At 35.5% G+C, this 21,791-nt stretch overlaps 1 protein-coding gene across 1 annotated transcript in view; it reads right to left on the bottom strand.

The window, feature by feature from the left end:
- The window catches only part of Rngtt (RNA guanylyltransferase and 5'-phosphatase), a 229,378-nt gene extending 207,871 nt beyond the window's left edge, over positions 1–21,507 (bottom strand). Inside the window, exons 1-4 of the mRNA XM_026410973.2 lie at positions 21,264–21,507; positions 10,730–10,839; positions 4,928–5,031; positions 4,738–4,826 (exon numbers count right to left, since the gene is read on the bottom strand). Coding sequence (XP_026266758.1) covers positions 4,738–4,826; positions 4,928–5,031; positions 10,730–10,839; positions 21,264–21,327 — 367 coding nt within the window. The 5' untranslated portion in view covers positions 21,328–21,507. The remainder of the gene's footprint in view (positions 1–4,737; positions 4,827–4,927; positions 5,032–10,729; positions 10,840–21,263) is intronic.
- Between the last annotated feature and the right edge of the window lie 284 nt (positions 21,508–21,791).

Below are 21,791 nucleotides of genomic sequence, written 5' to 3'. Positions count from 1 at the left end.
AACAGATATAAATGGATCCAAGTACAGATTCTTTCAGAGTCGGCCGAGACTAAACTGTGACACAGTAGTAGATACACACCACTGTGGTGGGGAGCGCGGTGGGAGAGGCAGCACATATGACACTCTGCTGAGGGATGGGGAACTGCAAACAGGAAGAAAGGCCTGGGTAGGAGCTACCAAACAAGATATTTAGATGTGTTTACAGACTAAGGAAAGGACCTAGTTAAGTAACAAATGTTAACAATAAAATTGAATTATTCAACTCAAGTTTCTGAACGGAAAAGATGAAAAATGGAAACCATCTTTGAACAGAAAGATCCTTTAAAAATAAATATCTATCATCATAAAATTCTATTAAATTCCATTATCTCTGTTGCCTTAATTTTTTTTAATTTGTTTTAATTAGTTACACATGACAGTATAATGACCTTGACATATCATACATTTGAATCAGATGGGATATCATATCTCATTTTTGTGAGTATACAGGTTGCAGAATCACATTGGTCATGTATTCACATATATACTGTTCACATATACATTTTTTTTAAATGTCCTTGATAATCACAGAGCCAAGTATGATGGCACATGCCTATAAACCCAGGTGAAGCCGGAAGACCATAAATTCCAGGCCAACATTAGCAAATTAGCAAGGCCCTAAACAACTTAGAGAGACCCTGCTATCTCAAAATAAAAAATAAAAAGGGCTGGAGATGTGGCTCAGTGGTTATACACCCCTGGGTTAAATCCCTTGTATCCAAAAATTAAAAAGTCACACAAAGATGTTAGCTATAAACAGATTTTTTTAATTTAACATGTATCTTAACCCAACATGTTAATATACCTCATATTTTCAAGCCAACTTTTAAGCCACAAGTATTTCAACATTAGATGTGTTTCAAAAAAAATACTATGGCTTTTGTATCCAGTTTTCACTCTAGCAAGATTAACTAAATATTTTGAGTAGAAAATGTAAGAAAAAGTAATTCTTAATAATGTAAGAATTACTAAGTAATAAATTATGTGAAAGTGTATAATTTTTTAAAATACCATTCATTTCTCATTTAATAACTCTTTACTATGCAAATACAGTTTTAGTTCTAATGTTCAGTTCTCCATCAAAATATAGAGGACTAGAGTTTTAAAAGTAAGAAGTATGAAATTATAAAACCAACAAACTCTTTAGAAAAAAATGTGTGCACATGATGTAAAAAAATTCCATTAACTAAGTATACTACAAGCTTAAATATATCTTTTTTAAAATATTTTTTAGTTGTAGACGGACATAATACCTTTTATTTTTATATGGTGCTGAGGATCAAACCCAGGGCCTTCCACATTCGAGGTGAGCACTCTACCACTGAACTACAACCTCAGCCCTTAAATAGATCTTTGATGTTAAAAAAAAATTTTCAGTTTTCATTTCATTATGAGAATGGGTCCATCTAGTGGCAAATAAGACATAGTTTAAAACTAAAGACTAGTTCACTATTAACTTCAAGGAAACTTCTTAATCAAATTTGACTTTATCTTCTAGGTAAGCTAATCAAATGAAATAAATTTATATAGCACTTAAAATCAAATTAATGAAAGAAAAATTCCTCAGCCAAAAACTAAAACAATGAGGTATAGCTATATATATGTATATGTTGGATACAGAAATATCAATTAGGGAGATGTGACTAGTAAAGAGCTGGTGGTGATATCTTCTTAAATAAAATCTGGTCTCAATATATACAACTTTCATTCTATCTCAATAGGCTGATAAATTTTTAAGATAAAAAATACCACTTTTCCACTAAAAGCAACCAGTTTCCTTGGAGAAATAATTTACTCCAGGTCTAGAAAACACCTTTTACCAAAAAAATCAAAAGAAGCCATAAAAGATTGAAAAGGTGATATCAAAAAGATACCACAAACATGAAGGGGCACCCACTGGCAGCAATCTGGATCTCCAAATAAATATTCACTGCAACTGACTTAAATACATCAATCATACAAAATTCATGATTTTAATTTTGGATACTCCAAAATTAAAATTAATCGGTCACCACTGGAGACGATTATATTATCAATCCATTAATTTAAAATTGAGAAATAAAGAATTAAATATTTAACTTGCTTTTTCAGTACAAACTGCATTTCAGAATAACCAAGTTGTTGAAAAGAAATAGGTTTTCATCAAAGAATTCCAGCTAATACATAAAAATAATTTCAAAATATCATTTTTTAGATAATCAAGGAAATCTAAAATTAACTAGGTTTCAGATGGCATTAAGAAATGTATGTCTATTCTATCTGGTATAATAATTGCACGGTGATTACATAAAACCTGAAAGTCCTTAACAAAGACTCATACTGAAACATTTTTAGTGAACTGACATAGTATCTATGATTTCCTTTAAAATATTCAAAAAATGAATAAGGAAATGGAAGGAAAGATTAAAAAATTCATCAAATGATAATTTCTAAAGCTGAATAATGGCTACTTGGGTTTCATTTCACCATCCTCACTAGTTTTGCGTGTTTGAAAATTTAAACTAAAAAATTAGGTGTACTGCCCCAGGGGAACTAACAACTAGAAACACCTGACCACAAGGTTTTCAGATTTGGGACTGCAAAGTTAAAGTTCTTCCTAAAAATCAGAAAATGTTTCAGGCTTTTATATGTTTCAAAAACTTTAAATTTCCACTAAGACTATAAAATCAACCAACACCCACCCCATCTATTATCAACTGATAATTTAATTAACTCTCAACTCTGATGGAGAATTACAAATACACCAGCCACTTTAGAGATGGTTATTTTTAAACCCAGGACAGCTTTGAAAATAAATGTATGTGAATTTTGCCACATCACCAATGTCTACTATTGGTTACAAGTATGCTTCCACATTATTAAAGCACGCAATACTTTCAGATCCTAAGAGTCTCTAAACTTAACTCTTTAATATCTCTTGTTTAAAAGGATGTTATCAGCTACCAACTCTATGGTCAGTTTCTGTTATTGTCTTCAGACTATTCAGTAAATAATTGACAATACACCCTGCACTCCCAAACTCAGCAGGATCAAAGCAAATCTACTTCAAACCACTATCAACAGAATCACTGTCAGTAATATAAAACAAATAATATATAATAGTACATGCTATAGCAGGTTCTATGATTTTTATAACCTGTAAAATACTAAACTTGAAAATTTTTCCTATCAGTCCTTCTGAGAATACAACTGCACAATTTATGACAAGGGAGGACTTATTTTCCTAAACCAGGATTATAAATCACTGTAAAATCATGACATCTGATTCCAGATGTTAATTCTTATTGCCAGGCATGAGGGCAATCCAGGAAGCTGAGGCAGGAAGATCACAACTTCTAGATCAGCGCCAGCAACTTGGCAAGGCCCTAAGACACCTGGCCAGACCCTGTCTCAAAAAAGCATCCCTGAGTTCAATCACCAGTACTTACAAAAAAAAAAAAAACAACTGTCCCCCTTTAAATTCATTACTACTGGTTTAGGAAAACAAGTCCCATCCCTGGTTATAAATTGCACAGTTTTTGTGTCACATATGTCCTGAACTTTCTTACAAACAGTTTTTCAGTTATTCTGTGAATGAGGAAAAATATAAGCTACTTAAAATCAAATAAAGATACAAAACAGGAGCTGGGAATGTGGTTCAGTGGCACAGTGCTTCCCTCGCACATATGAGGCACTGGGGTCAATCCTCAGCACCACATAGGGATAAATAAATAAAATAAAGGTATTGTGTCCATCTAAAACTAAAATTTAAAAAAAAAATTGACAATAAGTATTATCAAAAATATTTGACAATAAAAATATTTTCAAATATATCCAAAGAAAAATTAGAAAGTAAATGACTCAAAGAATTTTCAAACAGTACATGTGAGAAGTTAATTTATGTCATCTAGCTATCAGGAAAAGAAAGAATGATTCAAAAAATTGCTAAAACAAATGATTAGTAATGTAGAAAAATTTAAATTAGATTCTTAATTTAAACCATATGATAATATAAACACCAGAAAAAGCAAAAAAAAAATATTAAAGTTAAAACAAAGCTTTGAAAATTCAGAAAGATGACTCCTAACAACATTTTTATAATAATGAAAAATTTGAAAATAACTCAAATATCATTTTAGTTAACTGTTAAGTAAATTTTAGAAATTATGTACTATCTTCTAATTTATTATCTAGATCTCCCACACTAGAATTCAAACTCCACAAAAACAAAAATTTTTTTTCCATTTTCTTCATTGATGTGTTCCAAGAGCCTATGGCTGGCATGGAACAGCACTCAAGTCAATCTCTGCCCAAGAAACTGTCCATCCACAGGGGAATGAATATAATGTAGTACGTTCGTATGTTTGAATACTACTACAGATAAATTACATCACTCTTAGAAATGTAATGAATGAAAAAGCAAGCTTCAGAGAAATACAAACGGTACAAAATGTAAACCAAAAAAAATATATATATAGTGTTTAAGATAGAGGTTTTCTAACATTATACCTGAATGGGAACAATTAGGGCTTCATCTTAGAAATCACAAAAATTGTGAAAATATATTTATTATAAAACTCAGTCTCTTACTTTAATAAACACTACTTGGTGGTTATTTAAAAGAGAAAAAACAACTTCCATATCAACCAACTTGCAAAGAAAGAACAGAAAATGCAAATACAAAATAAAATATTCAATGGTGGTAAAGCCAAATGTTACCTATAAGTTCAGGTGGATTTCTTTCATTAAACCGCTCACACAAACGAATGAAAGTCTCAGTATTCTCAGTCGTAGGGCATTCACCATGTCTAATAATACAGGGGGAAAACATTTTTTTTTTTTTTAGAAAAAACAATTTACAAATTTCAATGAAAAGTTTCAATTTAAAGACTCTTAAAACATAACTTACCCTTTACACTGAAGTTTTATATATTTGATTCCTTCTTTTTCTATGTCATTTCTGTCATAGAATCTTGAAGTATTTGTCAGGTCCACCAACAAGCCCATTTTAACCTTAAAAAACAAAAAACCAGATTTACTAGTAACTGAACAAGTTAGCTAGCCAGGCCCTAAGCAATTTAGCAAGGCCCTAAGCAACCTGTCTTGAAAAAAAAAAGCAACCCTGTACTAAAATACAAAAAGGGCTAGGGATGTGCTCTGTGGTTAAGCATCCCCAGGTTCAATCCCCAGTACCAAAAATAAATAAATAAATAAACAAGTTAATTAAATGGCAGTACTACAGTTCATCCATCCACATTGAGGGAGACTTTTTGTTCACTCTGCCACTGAACAATTTACACTGATAGTACTACTTGGCTAAGTGTTTTTCAAGACAGAACTTAGCAGGCACCCAATGAGATAAATTAACCCCTAAACTAATGAAGGAAGAGGAACATAAGCTAAACAGACTCCACTCTGAACACCACAATAGCTTACCCAAAAAAGAAAACACTGGTGCCAGGTGTGGTGGCACACACCTGTAATCCCAGCAGCTTGGGAGCCTGAGACAGTAGGATTGTGAGTTCAAAGCCAAACTCAGCAAAAAGTGAGGTGCTAAGCAACTCAGTGAGACCTTGTCTCTAAGTAGAATACAAAATAGGGCTGGGGATGTGGCTCAGTGGTCGAGTGCACCTGAGTTCAATCCCTGGTACAAAAAAAAAAAGAAAACAAAAGACTGGCATAGTTTTCTACATCTATCTGTGCACCTGTGATTTATTAGACAAGAGACTGGAGCAGGAAAAGCATCCGTCTGAAATATGCCACAGATCTAGCTCCAGGCACACGTCACCCCAGCATTCCAAGAAACCATCACCAATCATTCTGTTCCTATCTATTGAATATACCATACTATATCCCATACATAAAATATTAGACAAGTAATTTATACCATATTTATGGCTTGTGCATTCCCCTATTAATAACCTTTCTATCTATTTTCTGAAAATACACTATAAATCCTAAAGTTATACTCTTCAAAAAGATGCAAGGTTAAATAAAAAGAGACTTTCAGGCAAGTATAAGAAAACAATTTCCCTCCTCCCTTCCTGGATATCATTTAAAAAAAAAAAAAAGTAATGGTTTAAAATAAGAACAAAAAATAAATAAATAAAACCCAAGCCTCATTTTCAGTGAATATAAAAGGCATATAAAATCTACACATTCAAGACAATGTCTAAGATGTGCCAAAAAAAAAATTAAGAGCACTGCAGAAGCTTTATGAGAAGAAGGAAAAAATAAGCAGACCCAGGAGAGGCAGAGTTTAGCAAATACCAACAAAAATACATTTCCTGGGCTGGGGTTGTAGCTCAGTGGTAGAGCACTTCCCTAGCACGCGTGAGGCATCGGGTTCAATCCCCAGAACCACATAAAAATAAACAAATAAATAAAGATATTGTGTCCATCTACAACTAAAAAATATATTTTAAAAAAATACATTTCCTATAAAAGCTCACCCAAAATGATAGAACTGTCTCTCATTTACAGAAAAATAAAGGAATATGGAGAAGACCAGGAAGACTATAGTGAAGCAGAAGGAGAGAAGGGAGAAAAGGCAATGAAGACACACAAAAATAGTAAAAAAAGACCCAGTGCCAATAAATCTCTTACAATGCCAGCACAAACACACTCCATCAAGGAACCATTCATGAAAATAAATCAGCAAGGGACTAATTAAATTATGGTACATACTTTAGAGGAATAATATAACCCTATTTTTAAAAGGATGTTTGTTGTATATTAATATATGCAGATCTTCCAAATATATTAAGTTTAAAACTCAGGCATGTTGCATTACAACTTTAGTCCCAGCTACTAAAAAGGTTGAGGACAAGGGTCACTTGAGCTCACAATTCAAGACCAACCTAGGCAACACAGCAAGTCCCTACAACAAAAACAACAAAAGCAAGATTCAGAACAACACATACGGAATGCTACTTTGAGTCTAAAGGGGAAAAAATAATAATCTCTATTCCTGTTGCTTAAATATGCACAAGGAAAGAATACATTAAAAACTTAGGACCTATGGAAGTTGTAGTGAGAGACTAGACAGAGAGCAAAAGAGGGGAGATTTCACAATCTCAACTTTTTAAACTTGGATTTAGAAACAAGTGAACGTATTATCTGTTTAAAAATCAGAGTAGAATCACATCTTAGGCAGTTAAATTCTAAAACAACTGTATATAGTAATAAAGTATATATAGTTAAAAATCCCTTGTAAATCCCTTAAGTAACCAATAACAGTACACACAGCCTTATTTGTGCGTCTCATTGGAGATTTAATCTCACCTCTCAACAAATTTGTTACAGCAAATTTTTATTTCTGGGTTGGAACAAAATTCATAAATTCTTCTGCTGAGCACTATCTGAAATAGCTGACTTGTGTTCAAGGATCATGTGGTATGAAAATTTCTTAACTATAATCACAACCAGCCTAGCAAGACAATCTAAGAAATGCATGCCTGAACTGAGCCCAAATAAAAGAACAGTTAATTCACATCTCTTCCACTAAATTCTGTTAGACATACACTCTAGAAAAAAAAAAAATGGCAAGAGAAATAACCTTCACTTATTAAATTATCTTTTCTCTTTGTTTATTCTGCTTTTATTGAGAAACAATTATTGGACTTGCCTACTAAAGACTAGTCTACATAATGATTAGACTCCATTGTTACAGGAGAAAAAAAATGGCAAAATCATTTAAATTCCACACATAACAAAATAGACAAAAAGGCACACTTCTAAAATGCATACTCTCAGCTCTAATAATGAACTATTTTTGTTGTTGTTTTTGTTGTTGTTGTTGTTGTTGTTGATGTTGTTGAGTTTTTTGTTTTGGTTTTGGTTTTGAACTCCTAGGCTTAAGTGATCCTCCTGCCTCGGACTCCATCATAGGGAAACTACAGGCATGTACCACCATAGCCATAGTTAACTCTACTGCTTTCTTCAGAGACTATAGATTGCTAGACTTAAAGATTTACATACCATAATACAGCTTCTCAGTGAGCTAGGTTTAGAACTCAAGTTGTCAGTTACCAGGTTCAAAGTAAAAACAAATGTGGTAATCAGGCAGGAAAATGTGAACTATTTAACTACACAGGAATATTTTAGCCAACTAAACAAACTATTAACATACCTTAACTCCCACAAAACCTCTGATTTATGTATATGTATCAATAGGTGTGTGATAAGTTTGTGCAAATAATGGTTTATGTGAATATGTTTGAATGGTTTATGTGTATATATGCATATATTACATACACATATTTTCATAATAGATAATACCAATTCATAAGGAAATGTCTACCTCAGAGAGTTGTTACAAGATTTAAATGAAGTTCTTACTCTATGCCAATTACTGTTCTACATACTTTACATGTATCAATTTTTTTAAAAGATGCAGAAACTGAAGTATGAAGAGATCATGTAACTTGCTTACAAAGCTTTTAAACAGCAAACCCAGGTACCTGCTTGTAAGCCCAAGGCCCTAGCACACTACTTAGAAAATATTAAAATATTAACACTACATAAAATGTTAGGTAAGATTTATAATATGATTACTAATAATGAAAATTAAAATGAAACTCTATAAGTAAGCAAAAATAAAAGATATAAACAAATGAGTCAAATTTACCCTGAGGAAAGGGATGAATAACAGGTTTTCAAAAATCTAAGTGGCTACTTTTCTATCCCATATGGGCATTGCACATACTAGACAGTAATATTCATTCAGTGTACTAATATAGCATACAGCAATAAGATTACCAGGAGTATAAAATATAATAGTAACAAAGACTGATGCTGAGGGTTGAATCATGTTCTGTAAAAAGATGTGGTCAAAGTCATAATCCCAGTACATGAGAACGACCCACTTGGAAATGGAGTAACTGGGTGTTGGCAGTTACCAACTGGCAGTTACCAAGTTAAGATGATATCATAGGGTAAGCTCTAATCAAATACCTTATAAAACGGGGGGGGGGGAATCTGGACTGGGGCTGAAGCTCAGTGGTAGACAGTTGCCTAGCAACATGTGAGACACTGGGTTCTAGCCTCAGCACCACATAAAAATAAATAAATAAAATAAAGGCATTGTGTTCATCTACAACTAAAAACATATCTATGGAAAATATACATATGTGGGAAATTGGAACACAGAGACATACAAGTGAGCTTATATGATCATAGAGACAGACACTAAAATGATAGAGGTACAAGACAAGGAAAACAAAGGACTGCAAATAACTGCCAGAAGCTAGAAGAGGCATGGAAAAAATTCTCCCTCCAACCCTCCAGAAGGAATCAACCTTGCTAACACCTCAATTTCAAACTTCTAGCTTCCAGAATTATGATACACTAAATACCATTTGCTTTAAGCTGCCTAGTTTGTGGTAATTTGTCATGGCAGCCGGAGAAACTAATGCTACTGGTATTATGACAGAATATTGTGAAAAAACAAAAAGTTTCATTTACTCTAAAAAAACAAAAGCTATGCTGGGTGAGATGGCACATGCCTGTAATCCCAACAGCTCAGGAAGCTGAGACAGGAGGATCTCGAGTTCAAAGCCAGCCTCAGCAACAAGGTATTAAGCAACTCAATGTGACCCTGTCTCTAAATAAAATACAAAATGGGGTTGGGGAGGTGGCTCAGTGGTTGAGTGCCCCTGAGTTCAATCCCCAGTACCCAAAAAAAAAAAAAAAGCTACCTGATGTACACATTAAATGGTACAGTCACTCTGGAAAACAGTTTAGTACTGTTTTGTAAAACTAAACATGCGGGGCTGGGGTTGTGGCTCAGCGACAGAGCCCTCGCCTAGCACATATGAGGCCCTGGGTTCGATCATCAGCACCACATAAAAATAAATAAAGGTGTTGTGTCTGACTACAACTAAAAATTAAAAAAGAAAGAAAGAAAGAAAGAAAAACTAAACATGCATTTAGCCTATGACCCAGCAATCATACTTTTAGGCATTTATCCCAGAAAAATGAATACTTAGGTTCACACAAAAACCTCAATAGCAGCTTTATTCACAATCCCCTCAACTGAGAACAATCCAAATGTTCTTCAGGAGGACACAGTTAAACTGTGGTATATCCATACAATTTAATACTACAACAATGAAAAGGAACAAACTTTTTGTTAATAGGTGCAACAACTTGGACAGAACTTAAGAGGATTATTCCTAGTGAAAAAAAGGTCACATACATACCTTCATACAATATTTATAGAATATTCCCAAAGTGACAAAACTACAGAGATGGAGAATGGATTAGCAGCTGCCAATATACCTGGATAGGGGTAGGAAGAGGATGTGACTATAAAAGGATACTTTTCTCTTTTATAAAATGGAAACATGAAGGAGTTCCTCTGTGGAGATGGAATAGTTCTGTAACCATCACCAAGAATTTACATAGAGAATCAAATTTTATAGAATAATACACATGTACACATACAAACATATGAATGTATATAAAAATTAAATGAAATCTGAAAATAATACTGTACCAATGTCAATTTCCTGTTTTTGATATTATACTACCATTATATATCACCATTAGGAGAAACTGGAAGAGGAGTCACAGAACTTCTATACATAATTTTTGCAACTTCCTCTATTGATCACCTCAAAATAAAACGTTTGCTTTTAAAAAGCCACCTAAAGAACAAAAAAGAGATAAAATATATTAAATCAGTAGCAAAATAAGTTTTGCTTCTTACCTTTAGGCTCTTTAGATAATTTGAGAGCATACTGGGATGGAATCGATTTTCTTCAGCAACTTGACTATCATATCTTGGTCCCAGCATTGTCTTCAGAGGTAAAAATCTTCCTAAACAACATTAAGATGGGTAAAAACTTTCGTTAATGATAATGTTTCAGACTAAACCCCTATAATTAGGAATTCTCAAATCATCTTCTTAAACCATGGTAAATGGAAAAGTAATCTGTAAATCCAGTTATTCATGAATACTCTCAATCTAAATGATACTTTGAAAAAAGTGCTGCCTTGAATTTTTGAGAAAAAAAAAATAATTCTAGAAATTGAGAGTTATGTAAGAGCAAAAGAAAAAATCACCAGTGAATCGAATTTCCATACTCTTCCGTGCTAAACCACCATCATTACAAAGACAGGATGTTGCTTAAGTGGTAGAGTTCTTGCCTAGCATGCATGAAGTCCTGGGTTTGATCTCTAGCACTGAAGTGGGGAGGAGGGGAAACCCACTCTTAATAGACATGCAACTAGAAAATTTGAGGATGAAGTAAATTAAATCAATTCTTTAAATTCCCTGACCACATGACTCTTAATATGAGGCTAAAAGTTTCATTATCTTATGGACTTTATCCTATATCTCAGGATAAAGATCATGCTAGGATATGCTATTGTGGTAAGAGGTTGGTAACAAATATTACTCTCCAAAGAACTAGTGAGTATAACCTCAGCAAAAAGATTGACCTTTATTTTCTTCATTATCATAGTACAAGCATAGAAGTCACTTTGTATAATCCTATGTGTGTGTGTGTGTGTGTTTGTGTGTGTATATATATATATATATATATATATATATATATTCTATTTAACTGACTTATATTTTCAAACAAAAATTCAATAAAAAGAATACCCAGAGGCGGAGGTTGTGGCTCAGTGGTAGAGCACTTGCCTAGCTTGTGTGAGGCACTGGGTTCGATTCTCAACACCACATAAAAAATAAGTAAAATAAAGGCATTGTGTACATCTATAACTAATAAAAATATTTTTAAAAAATAAAATAAAAAGAATACCCAAAAATAATATCTAAGTGAGGGGCTGAGGTTGTGGCTCAGTGGTAGAGCACTCACAGCTAGCATATGCACTAGGATCAATTCTCGGCACCACATATAAATAAATTATATAAATCAAGGTCCATCAAGAAAAAAATAATAATATCTAAGTGAAATCTTAACATCTATCCAGAAGCTTTAAACCTAAATTTCATGAAAAGATTTTTTTAAATTTTCTTTTCTACAAAAATTTAAAAACCTTTACATTGCTAAATTCAATGGTCAAGTCTCAGTTCTCACTCTACTTAAGCTCTAAGTAATATAAAACAACTGATCAGTTTTTGATTAAAGAAAGAGTTCTTGAATCACTTTCTTCAGATTCCAGGGGAATATGTCTTCCTCATTTTCCTTCTACCTCTATGGCCCTGCCTTCTCAGCCTCTTCTATTGGCTCCTCCTTATCTTCTTGATATCTCCCTCTGGTTTCTTTTTTTTGTTGTTTGTTGTGGTACTGGGGGTGCTCTTCCACTGAGCAACATCCCTTTTTATTTTTTTATTCTGAGACAAGGGTCTCACTAAATTGCTGAAGGCCTTGCTAAGTTGCTGAAGTTAGCTTGGAACTTGTGATCCTCCTACCTCAGACTCCCAAATTGCTGGGATTACAAGCTCCTGCCACCCTGTCCAATATCCACCCCTAACCCCTCTCTACGTTTTCTGTCTCAGGCTTAGTCCTTGACCTTTCTATTCTTTGGTGTTTAACCCAGTCTCATGAGGTTTTTGAGTTGTTTTGTTTGTTTGCTTGTATGTTTGTTTGTTGTTTGTTTTGGCAGCCCTGAGGATTGAACCAAGGGCCTCTTGCATGTAGGCAAATGCTCTAAACTGAGCTATATTCCCCCAGCCTTAGTCATGGATTTAAAAGTCATCAATGTGCTGATGAATTACAAATTTATATCTCCACTCAAAACCTCTCCCTTGACTCTAGGCTCAGATATCAAACTATCCATCTGATTTAGTCAGTTTAGCAAACATCTCAGATTTTATATCCAAATATAATTTCTCAATACTCAATTTCTAAAATCTATTCTTTCTCATGTCTTCCCCATCTCAGCAATAGTACAATCATTCTTTTAATAACAAGACAAAACTTTCGGCGTTACCCTCTACTCATGTGCTCTCATACCCCCATCCATCCATCAGCAAATCTGTCAGATCTACCTTCAAGAATGTGACCATTTCTCATCAACTCCACTGTCATCTCACCTAGACAATTATATCCTTTGGTTTTTTGTTTTGCTTTGGTTTTTTGGTTTTGTTTTGTTTTGTTTTGTTTTGTTTGGGGGGGGGGATTGAATTTGGGCATTCAACCACTGAGCCACATGCCCATCCCTATTTTGTATTTTATTTATAGACAGTATCTCACTGAGTTGCTTAGCATCTTGCCATTGCTGAATCTGGCTTCGAACTTGCAATTCTCCTGCCTCAGCCTCCCAAGCTGCTGGGATTACAGGCATTAACAGACAGTCAATAAGTACCCTCTATGTAACAGAATTTGTTCCAGGTGTGTAAAATACATTAGTGAAAAGAAAAACAGAAAATTGCCTGCCCTCATATCATTTAAATTTGATTAGGAGCAGATATGCCATTAATGATAGACTAATAAATAATATGTAAAAAAATCCATCCACTTAGACCTTATTTCCTTTTCACTATTGCTTCACAGATTTAATGCTATTTCCACCAGCTCCTTTAGACTTCACTTTCCTTCTTATCCCATGTATGAGTCCATACCTGATATTTTCAGTTCCCTTGCTCTGCCCCCATGACTCAGTCAATGAACTCAATCACTGACTTTTATGGGCCTATAGCTCACAGCTGAGACTTTCTAGAGAAATTTCAGCACAAATGATGAGTGATACTATAAATCATAATAACCAATCCAAAATGCATTCCCACCACATACTAACTACAAGGTTAAATAACTGTATCATACCTTTTCCTCCTTAATAATATAGCAAGCTTCCCCACCTCTTTTTTTTTTTCAATAGTTTTACTGGTACAATATATTAATATATAATAGTAGAATTTGTTGTTAAATATTTGTACACAAACATAAAAATATAATTTGGTCAATATATGAGAGAAAACACGCGAACCTTGACTTTCTGAGTTTGGCTGATTTCACTTAACATAACACTTTCAAGTTAGATCCATTTTCCTGAAAATGATATAGTTTCATTCTTCTTTATGTATATATAAAACACATTTTCTTTATCCATTGATGGACGTCTAGGCTGGTTCTATAATTTAGTTATTGTGATTGTGATAGTATAAATATGGGTATGCATATGTCATTACAGTATGACAACTTTAATTTTTAGCATAAATAAGAGCGGTACAGCTAGGTCACATGGTGGTTCTATTTCTAGTCTTTTGAGGAACATCCTGCTAGGTTAAACACTAATCTGTGTCTAGGAAAGCATGCAGTAAAATAAGGACTCTAAGAATGGGGTAAGGAGGGAAATGAAGAGGGGCCACTTCCCTTATCACCAATGGGTAAGAGAGGATCTGAAGAGAGAGACCCTGGTTATAAAATAAAGGTGTGGCCACAACATCTGAAGAAATCCACCTATGTAATGGGAATGCAACCTATCCTATATATTCCCCCTACTTGCAGGCAATGGTACAGCATGACCCTCCACAACCAAGGAATAAGAAATAAAATGTTCAAAACCTCTCCATTGCTGGGCATGGAAGCCCATGCTTGTAATCCCAGTAGCTAGGAAGGCTGAGGCAAAAGGATTGCCAAATTCCAGGCCTGCTTCAACAACTTAGAGAGGCCCTAAGAAATTTAGTGAGATCCTGTCTCAATATAACAAAAAGGGCTAGGGATGTGGCTCAGTGGTTAAGTGCCCCTGAGTCCAATTCCTGGTACCCAAAAACAAAATAAAACAAAACCTCTCTGTTCAGTCCTCTAGTTCTTTTGGGGGGATTGGAAAACATGCTGAGGCATTTGTAGTCCTAGGATTGAAGACCTCCAAACTGATTTCCATAGTGGCTCTACTAATTTACAATCCCACCAAGAATGTAAAAGTGTAATTTTTTCCCACCACATACTCTCCAGCATTTATTATCATTTGTATTCTTGATGGCTTTTCCATTCTAACTAGAGATGAAATCTCTGTGCAGTTTTGACTTGCATTTCCCTAACTACTAATAATGTTCAACATTTTTCATATTTGTTGGCCATATTTTAGGGGGTTTTTTGTTGTTGTTGTTGTGGTTGTTGTTGTTTTGTTTCTGTTTGTACCAGTGAGTGAACCCAGTGGCACTTAACCACTGAAACAGAGTCTCTCTTTTTTTTTTTTAATTTTGAGACAGGGTCTCATTAAGTTGCTGAAGCAGGCTTAGAACTTCGATTCTTATGCCTCAGCCTCTTAAACTGCTGGGATTACAGGCATGCCCCACCACACCTGGCATATTTTCTCTTTTAAGAGTCTGTCTTGGCTGGGGATGTGGCTCAAGCGGTAGCACGCTCGCCTGGCATGCGTGTGGCCCAGGTTCAATCCTCAACACCACATAGAAACAAAGATGTTGTGTCCGCCGAAAAACTAAAAAATAAATATTAAAATTTCTCTCTTTCTCTCTCCTCTCTCTCTCTCTCTCTCTTAAAGAAAATCACTTTAAAAAAAAAAAAAAGAGTCTGTCTAGTGATTTGCCCATTTATTGAGTTATTTGGGTTTTGGGTAAGTTTTTAGAATTCCATTATATAGTTTGTATATTAATCCTCTGTCAGAAGCGTAGCTAGCAAAGATTTCCTCACATTCTGTAGATTCTCCCTTCACATTTTCAATTGTTTCCTTTGCTGTGCAGATTTTTTTAATGATGCCATCCCATTTGTGAATCCTTGGTATTGTTTCCTGAGCTTTAGGGGTCTTACTGAGAAAGTTGTTGCCTGCATCTATAATATGCTAGAGTGTTTACCCTTCATTTTCCTCTAGCAGTTGCCAAGTTTCTGGTCTAATTAATAAGTCTTTGACCCATTTTGTGTTGACTTTTGTGCATGGTGAAAGATATTGATCCAGTTTCATTCTTCTGTATGTAGCTAATCAGATTTCCCAACACCATTTATCTTTTCTCCAAAATGTTTTTGGTGCCTTTGTCAAGCATCACATCTACCCTCACTGCCATCTATTTTGTTTCATTGGTCTATGTGTGTTTTTATGCTAGTACCATGTAGTTTCTGCTACTAAAGTTCTGCAGTATAATTTGAAGTCAGATATTTTGATGCCTCCAGTATCACTTTTATAGCTTAGAATTGCTCCGTCTATTCTGGATCTTTTATTATTCCATATGAATTTTAGGATTGCTTTTTTGCTAATTTCATGAAGAACATCATTGGTAGTTTGACAGGGATTGCATTAAATCTATGTTTTGCTTTTGGCAGTATGGCCACTTTAACAACATTAATTCTGCCTATCCGTGAACATGGTAGACCTTTCCATCTTCTAATTTTTTCTTTAATTTCTTTCTTCAGTACCTCAACGCAGAGATCTTTCACCTCCTTGGTTAGATTTATTCCTAGGTTGTTGTTGTTTTTTATTTTCTTTTAGGCCATCATGAATACTTCCCTACTTCTTTTAAAGCAACAACTATATACCTCACTAAAAAGAAACAGAAGCCACAGTAAAAAAGACTTTATGTAATGTTTGCCACATGTTAATGCTGTTTAATACATTTTTACATAATTTATTTACTTCTAACAGTAAGTACAAATATTAGCCCCATTTTAGATAAGAGAAATAAGGCCAAAAAGACAATTTAAACTGCCAGGTGTCACACTATTAATAAGTGGTAGAACAATGATTCAGAGGTAGAGCAAGATGTGCTGAGTAAGATCCTCTAGTGATGTTCTCCAAAGCTGAACAGATTAATGCACCAAACTACCTTTACAAGAGCTAAGGAAATCAGGTAAGACACCACAATGCCTGCTTTTAGTATAACAAAACAGTGACTAAAACCAAGATTTGGATCTAAAATTCATGCACATCACTGCTATTCAACAATGGCTCTCTACTATCAGGCAGAATTTTACTTCACCTTTGCAGTTAATCTAGAAACTTGTCTGTATATGACCCCATCCTTTTCCTCTTCCAATTAAAAACCATTCCCCTCCCTTCTGCTGTAGATTCTCTTCCATCTTGCTATTCAAGGACCATTAATCAGCTTTTCCTTTCTCCCCTCACCCAAAACATTTTCAGCATCTTGGACATTTGTTGGTTCATTCCCATCAGCAATTAAATAAGCCCTAAACTCTCTTTTATCATCCTCCAACTTCATTTCTAATTCTTTTCACAGTCAAATTGTTTTTTTGAAAATGAATACACAAGATTGGGGATATAGATCAGTTGGTAGAGTGCTTGCCTCACATGCACAAGGCCCTGGGTTAGATCCCCAGCACCACAAAAAAAAAAAAAAACAAAAAAAGAATACACATACCCCTACCTTCCTCACCTCCAATTCACTTAAATGTAATAACTTACTTTTCCATAATAATGCCTAATTTAGCTTTCGAATTCAGTCCAAGATAGCCCACAGTCTAACCAGAATCCTCTTTCCTCACTCCCTTCACTTTCCCTCCACATACAGACATTTACATTTCTATAAAGTAGAGCCATTGGTATGCTGGAGTAAGGAACAACTGCTATTTGTACACTATCTTTTGTCCTCAATGGCCTCCTTATAAGGAGAGTGCAGCAGATAACTGTAAATAAGGGATCCAGGAAACTTGCACAAGCTGAGAAAGCCAGATCTCAGGTTAAAGTTTTTTTCATAATTCCATACTAAAAATACACTTAGAAAGAAAGGATTATATACTATTAGAGACTGCAAGAAATAAGGTGAAAATAACTGGAAAGTGAGCCTATGAAGAAAAATGTAAAGATTGACAAAGTGATCAATTTGCTTGAAGAAAATACAATGTTTATCAAGCAGAACTGTTTTCATCACAATTGAAAATGCACGTAAGGGGCTGGGGATGTGGCTCAAGCGGTAGCGCGCTCGCCTGGCATTCATGCAGCCCGGGTTCAATCCTCAGCACCACATACAAACAAAGATGTTGTGTCTGCCGAAAACTAAAAAAATTAATATTAAAAAAAAAAAATTCTCTCTCTCTCTCTCTCTCTCTCTCTCTCTCTTTAAAAAAAAAGAAAGAAAGAAAATGCATGTAAGAATGGTTAGAACATTAAAAAAATCATTTCATGTTTCTTAAAGATTCTCACATTGACTTGTTTATATTCTCTTTCAATATCACTTTTGTCCATTGTTTATCTTTACTGAGGATTTCATATAAAATGTGAAGGAAAGCTAACAAACTGAAAGAAAGTTTGAGCAAAAAGTAACTACAGAATATCCTCTTTTAATAATTTTAAATAATTAGATGGGGCTGGGAATGTAGCTCAGTGATAGAGTATTTGCCTTGCATGTGCAAGGCTCTAGTACAATCCCCAACACTGCGAAAAATAATATATAAGTAATTAGACAAACATATGTAAATAACTACAGAATTAGGAAGTATTCTTGGCTTACTATAAAATCCTTTTTGTTTTAAAACTACCTTCTAGAAAAAGCAAGTTAGTTAAAATATGAACTTTTACTCTTCAAATGAATCAATTAAAAGAATGAAAAGGCAAACCACAGACTGGAAAAAATATTTGCAAAAGCATGTATTCAACAAAGGACTTGTATTTATAATATAAGGAATTTTAACACCCCAATAAGACAAACTCGATTTAAAAATCAGCAAAGAAGAGCAGAGCATAGTGATGTACACCTCTAATCCCAGTGGCTGGGGAGGCTAAGGCAGGAGAATAGCAAGTTCAAAGCCAGCCTCAGCAATTTAGCAAGGCCCTAAGCAAATTATGAGACCCTAACAACTTAGCAAAACATTTTCAGACACTTTACAAAAAATACATGAATGACCAAGAAGTAAATGAAAAGACAATACTGAACTACAATATTACTACACATCTACTACAATGGCTGAAATCAAAGACTAACCATAACAAGCGTTGCAGAGGATGTAGAACAAATGCCATTCTCATACACTGACAGTGGGACTATAAAAAGTCCCACTTTGCTGTCATGTATAACAAATTAGAATAAAAAATAAATTTAAAAAATATATATTTTAAAAAATAGTCACCACTTTGGAAAAGAGGTTGGCAGTTTCTTTAAAACAAACATACACATACTTTATAATTCAATCATTCCTTAGAGATTTACACAAATGAAAGCACATATCCATACAAAGAACTGTACACAAATATTCATATCAAGATTTATGTATAGTAATAAAAACTGGCAACAACCAAAATGACTGTCAACAGATGAATGGATAAACACATTATGTACTTATAACAATGGGAATACTACTTGGCAATAAAGAGGAATGAACTACCACATGCAAAAATCTAGATGAGTCTCAAAATAATTATGTGGACTAAAAGAAGCCAGACAGCTTGGCACAACAGCACACGCCTATAATCCCAGTTACTCAGGATATTGAGGCAGGAGGACCATAAGTTGAAGAACAGGGCTGAGGTTGTAGCTCAGATGGTAGAGCATTTGCCTAGCATCTCTGAGGCACTGGATTAGATCCTCAGCACCACATAAAAACAAGTAAATAAAATAAAGGTATTATGTCTGTCTACAACTAAAAAAATATTTAAAAAAAAAAAAAAAAAAAAGTTCAAGACCAGCATGGGAAAATAGCCAAAATATCTCAAAAAATAAAAAGGCTGGGGATGTAGCCCAGCAGTACACCCCTTGCCTAGTTTGTGTGAAGCCCTAGATTCAATCCCTAGTACTGAAGAGGGGGAAAAAAATGGCAAACACACCTCCAAAACAAATACATGTGTTACTATTTATTTTAAAATTCTAGAAAATGCAAACTAATCTATAGTAACAAAAAGCAGATCAATGAGAAGAAAGAAATTACAAATGGGCAGTAGGATACTTAGAGGGATGATAAGAGAAAAATTCCAGAGGTCCTAAATTTAATTATAAGGGCCTGAAGACGGAGAAAGAAGCTGAGCGTGGTGCTGCATGCCTGTAATTCCAGCAATTCAGGAGGCGGAGCTAGGAGGATGGCAAGTTCAAAGCCAGCCTCAGCAACTTAGCAAGACACTAGTAACTCAGTGACACCCTGTCTCTAAATAAAATAATATATATATATATATATATATATATATATATATATATATAGAGAGAGAGAGAGAGAGAGAGAGAGAGAGAGAGAGACAGAGAGAGAGACAGAGAGAGAGAGAGAGAGCTGGGAATGTGGCTCAGTGGTTAAGCACCCCTGAGTTCGATTCCCAGTACCAAAAAAAAAAAAAAAAAGATGGAGAAAAGGAGAAAGAAATTAAGGAAATTAATCAGTTAACCACTGAAGCCCAAAACACAATAACAAAAACTGTTCTACCTTTCTAAAGTACCGTTGAAATTTTGACCCAAACCTCAAGTTGTTGAAACTGTTAACAAAATAATTTTTAAATTATTTACCTCAACTAATCCAAAAGCAAGGAAGACTCCTTATGGACCGTCCTCCTAACCTAAAACTTAACCCTGCTTTCATTATCAAGTCGGGCTTACCTACAGCCAATATAAATTCCATTTGAATAATTCATGTATTCCTTCCTCATTTTTTATTATAAAAACGCCTCTTGGTTCCTAAGTTACACCGACATCGTTCCAGCTGCTCACTAGTATTGCTACTGGGAATTGCGGAGCCTTGTTCAGAGGCTGTAGTTTTTTTGTTTGTTTTGGACTACCATCTATATGGCTTAATAAACCCTTTTATTTCAGTGAACTCTATCTCAGGAGTTCTGGTTTAGCAAGGTGATAGGACAAGGGGTGTGTATGTGTGTAGCCAAAACCTATCAAACTGTACACTCTGAAGTTTGCATGCTAAACTCTTTTAAAAAAAGTCCACAACAACAGTCATTAAAAAAAAAAAAACAACAACAACAACAAACAAACAACTTTCTGATTCCCAGTCTTGATGTGGACCCATTGCACTGCTAGTCGCCTCTCTCCTTCTTGGCTTTCCCTTCATCTTAAGACCCACGTTCGTCTCTCCTTTGCCTCCTCTCCTTCCGAGGGTTAGGTTGAACCCCTAAACCTTCTCAAACATCTGACTAAGCTTTAAAGTACTGCCCTCTGTATTCCTGGGTCCTCAGTTATTGCTACAGGGGCCTCCTGTTTACCTACCCGTTCGCAATACTTAGCCTTACAGGAAGAGTGACAAGTGTCCCCCATCCACGGACCATCTCCCTCCAGTCCGCGTTGTCTCTCATCCACTAAGCTTCACCCGATCGAGCACTCCTCGGTCTTGAAATACCGCTAACGGGCACAGAACCACTACCAAAAGCTGTGTTCTTCAGTAAGCCCACCCCTGGCTTTCGGGGAGTGAGGATTCGAACACCCGCTCCCAGGTTACCTGCCACTGGCTGGCCGCGCCGCGGACAGTTCAGCCACCGCGGTGGTATCTTGTTGTGTGCCATGTCGTGGAGCCGCTCAAAGCCGCGCCCCTTCGCCAACGCCCCCTGTGCCTCAGCCGCCGTCTCCTCGCTGTCAGATTCGCACCGAAGGTTCAAGGCACCCGAATCCTGGCCGGAACCCGTATGCCGCCCGCTTCTACCGGGAAACGTCAGCGGCTGCACGTCACTTTCATTCAGGATGAACTCCACTGCTCTAGGTGAACCCACAATACACCGCGACTTCCGCCCCTTAAGGCTCCACCCCCTTTTTCCGAGGTCAGAGGGGAAGTAAAGGAAGTTCGGCAGAGCGACAGCAAGGAGTTAAAGCCACGGCGAACGGGAGGGTTGGGCTTCCCTCTCCCCGCCCCGCGCCTCTGCGCTCCGCCTCTCCCTGTCAGGGATTGCCTTAGCGCGTGCGCAATTGCTGTCGTAATGCAGAGCTATGGGCGGGGTTATCCTTTTCGCTTTAGAACCGAGAAAAGGTTCTA

The sequence above is a fragment of the Urocitellus parryii genome, chromosome 8 (assembly GCF_045843805.1).
Source record: "Urocitellus parryii isolate mUroPar1 chromosome 8, mUroPar1.hap1, whole genome shotgun sequence".
In the NCBI taxonomy this organism is placed as follows: domain Eukaryota; kingdom Metazoa; phylum Chordata; class Mammalia; order Rodentia; family Sciuridae; genus Urocitellus; species Urocitellus parryii.
Note: the sequence above shows the minus strand (reverse complement) of the source record. Positions and strands in the feature narration are given on the sequence as shown.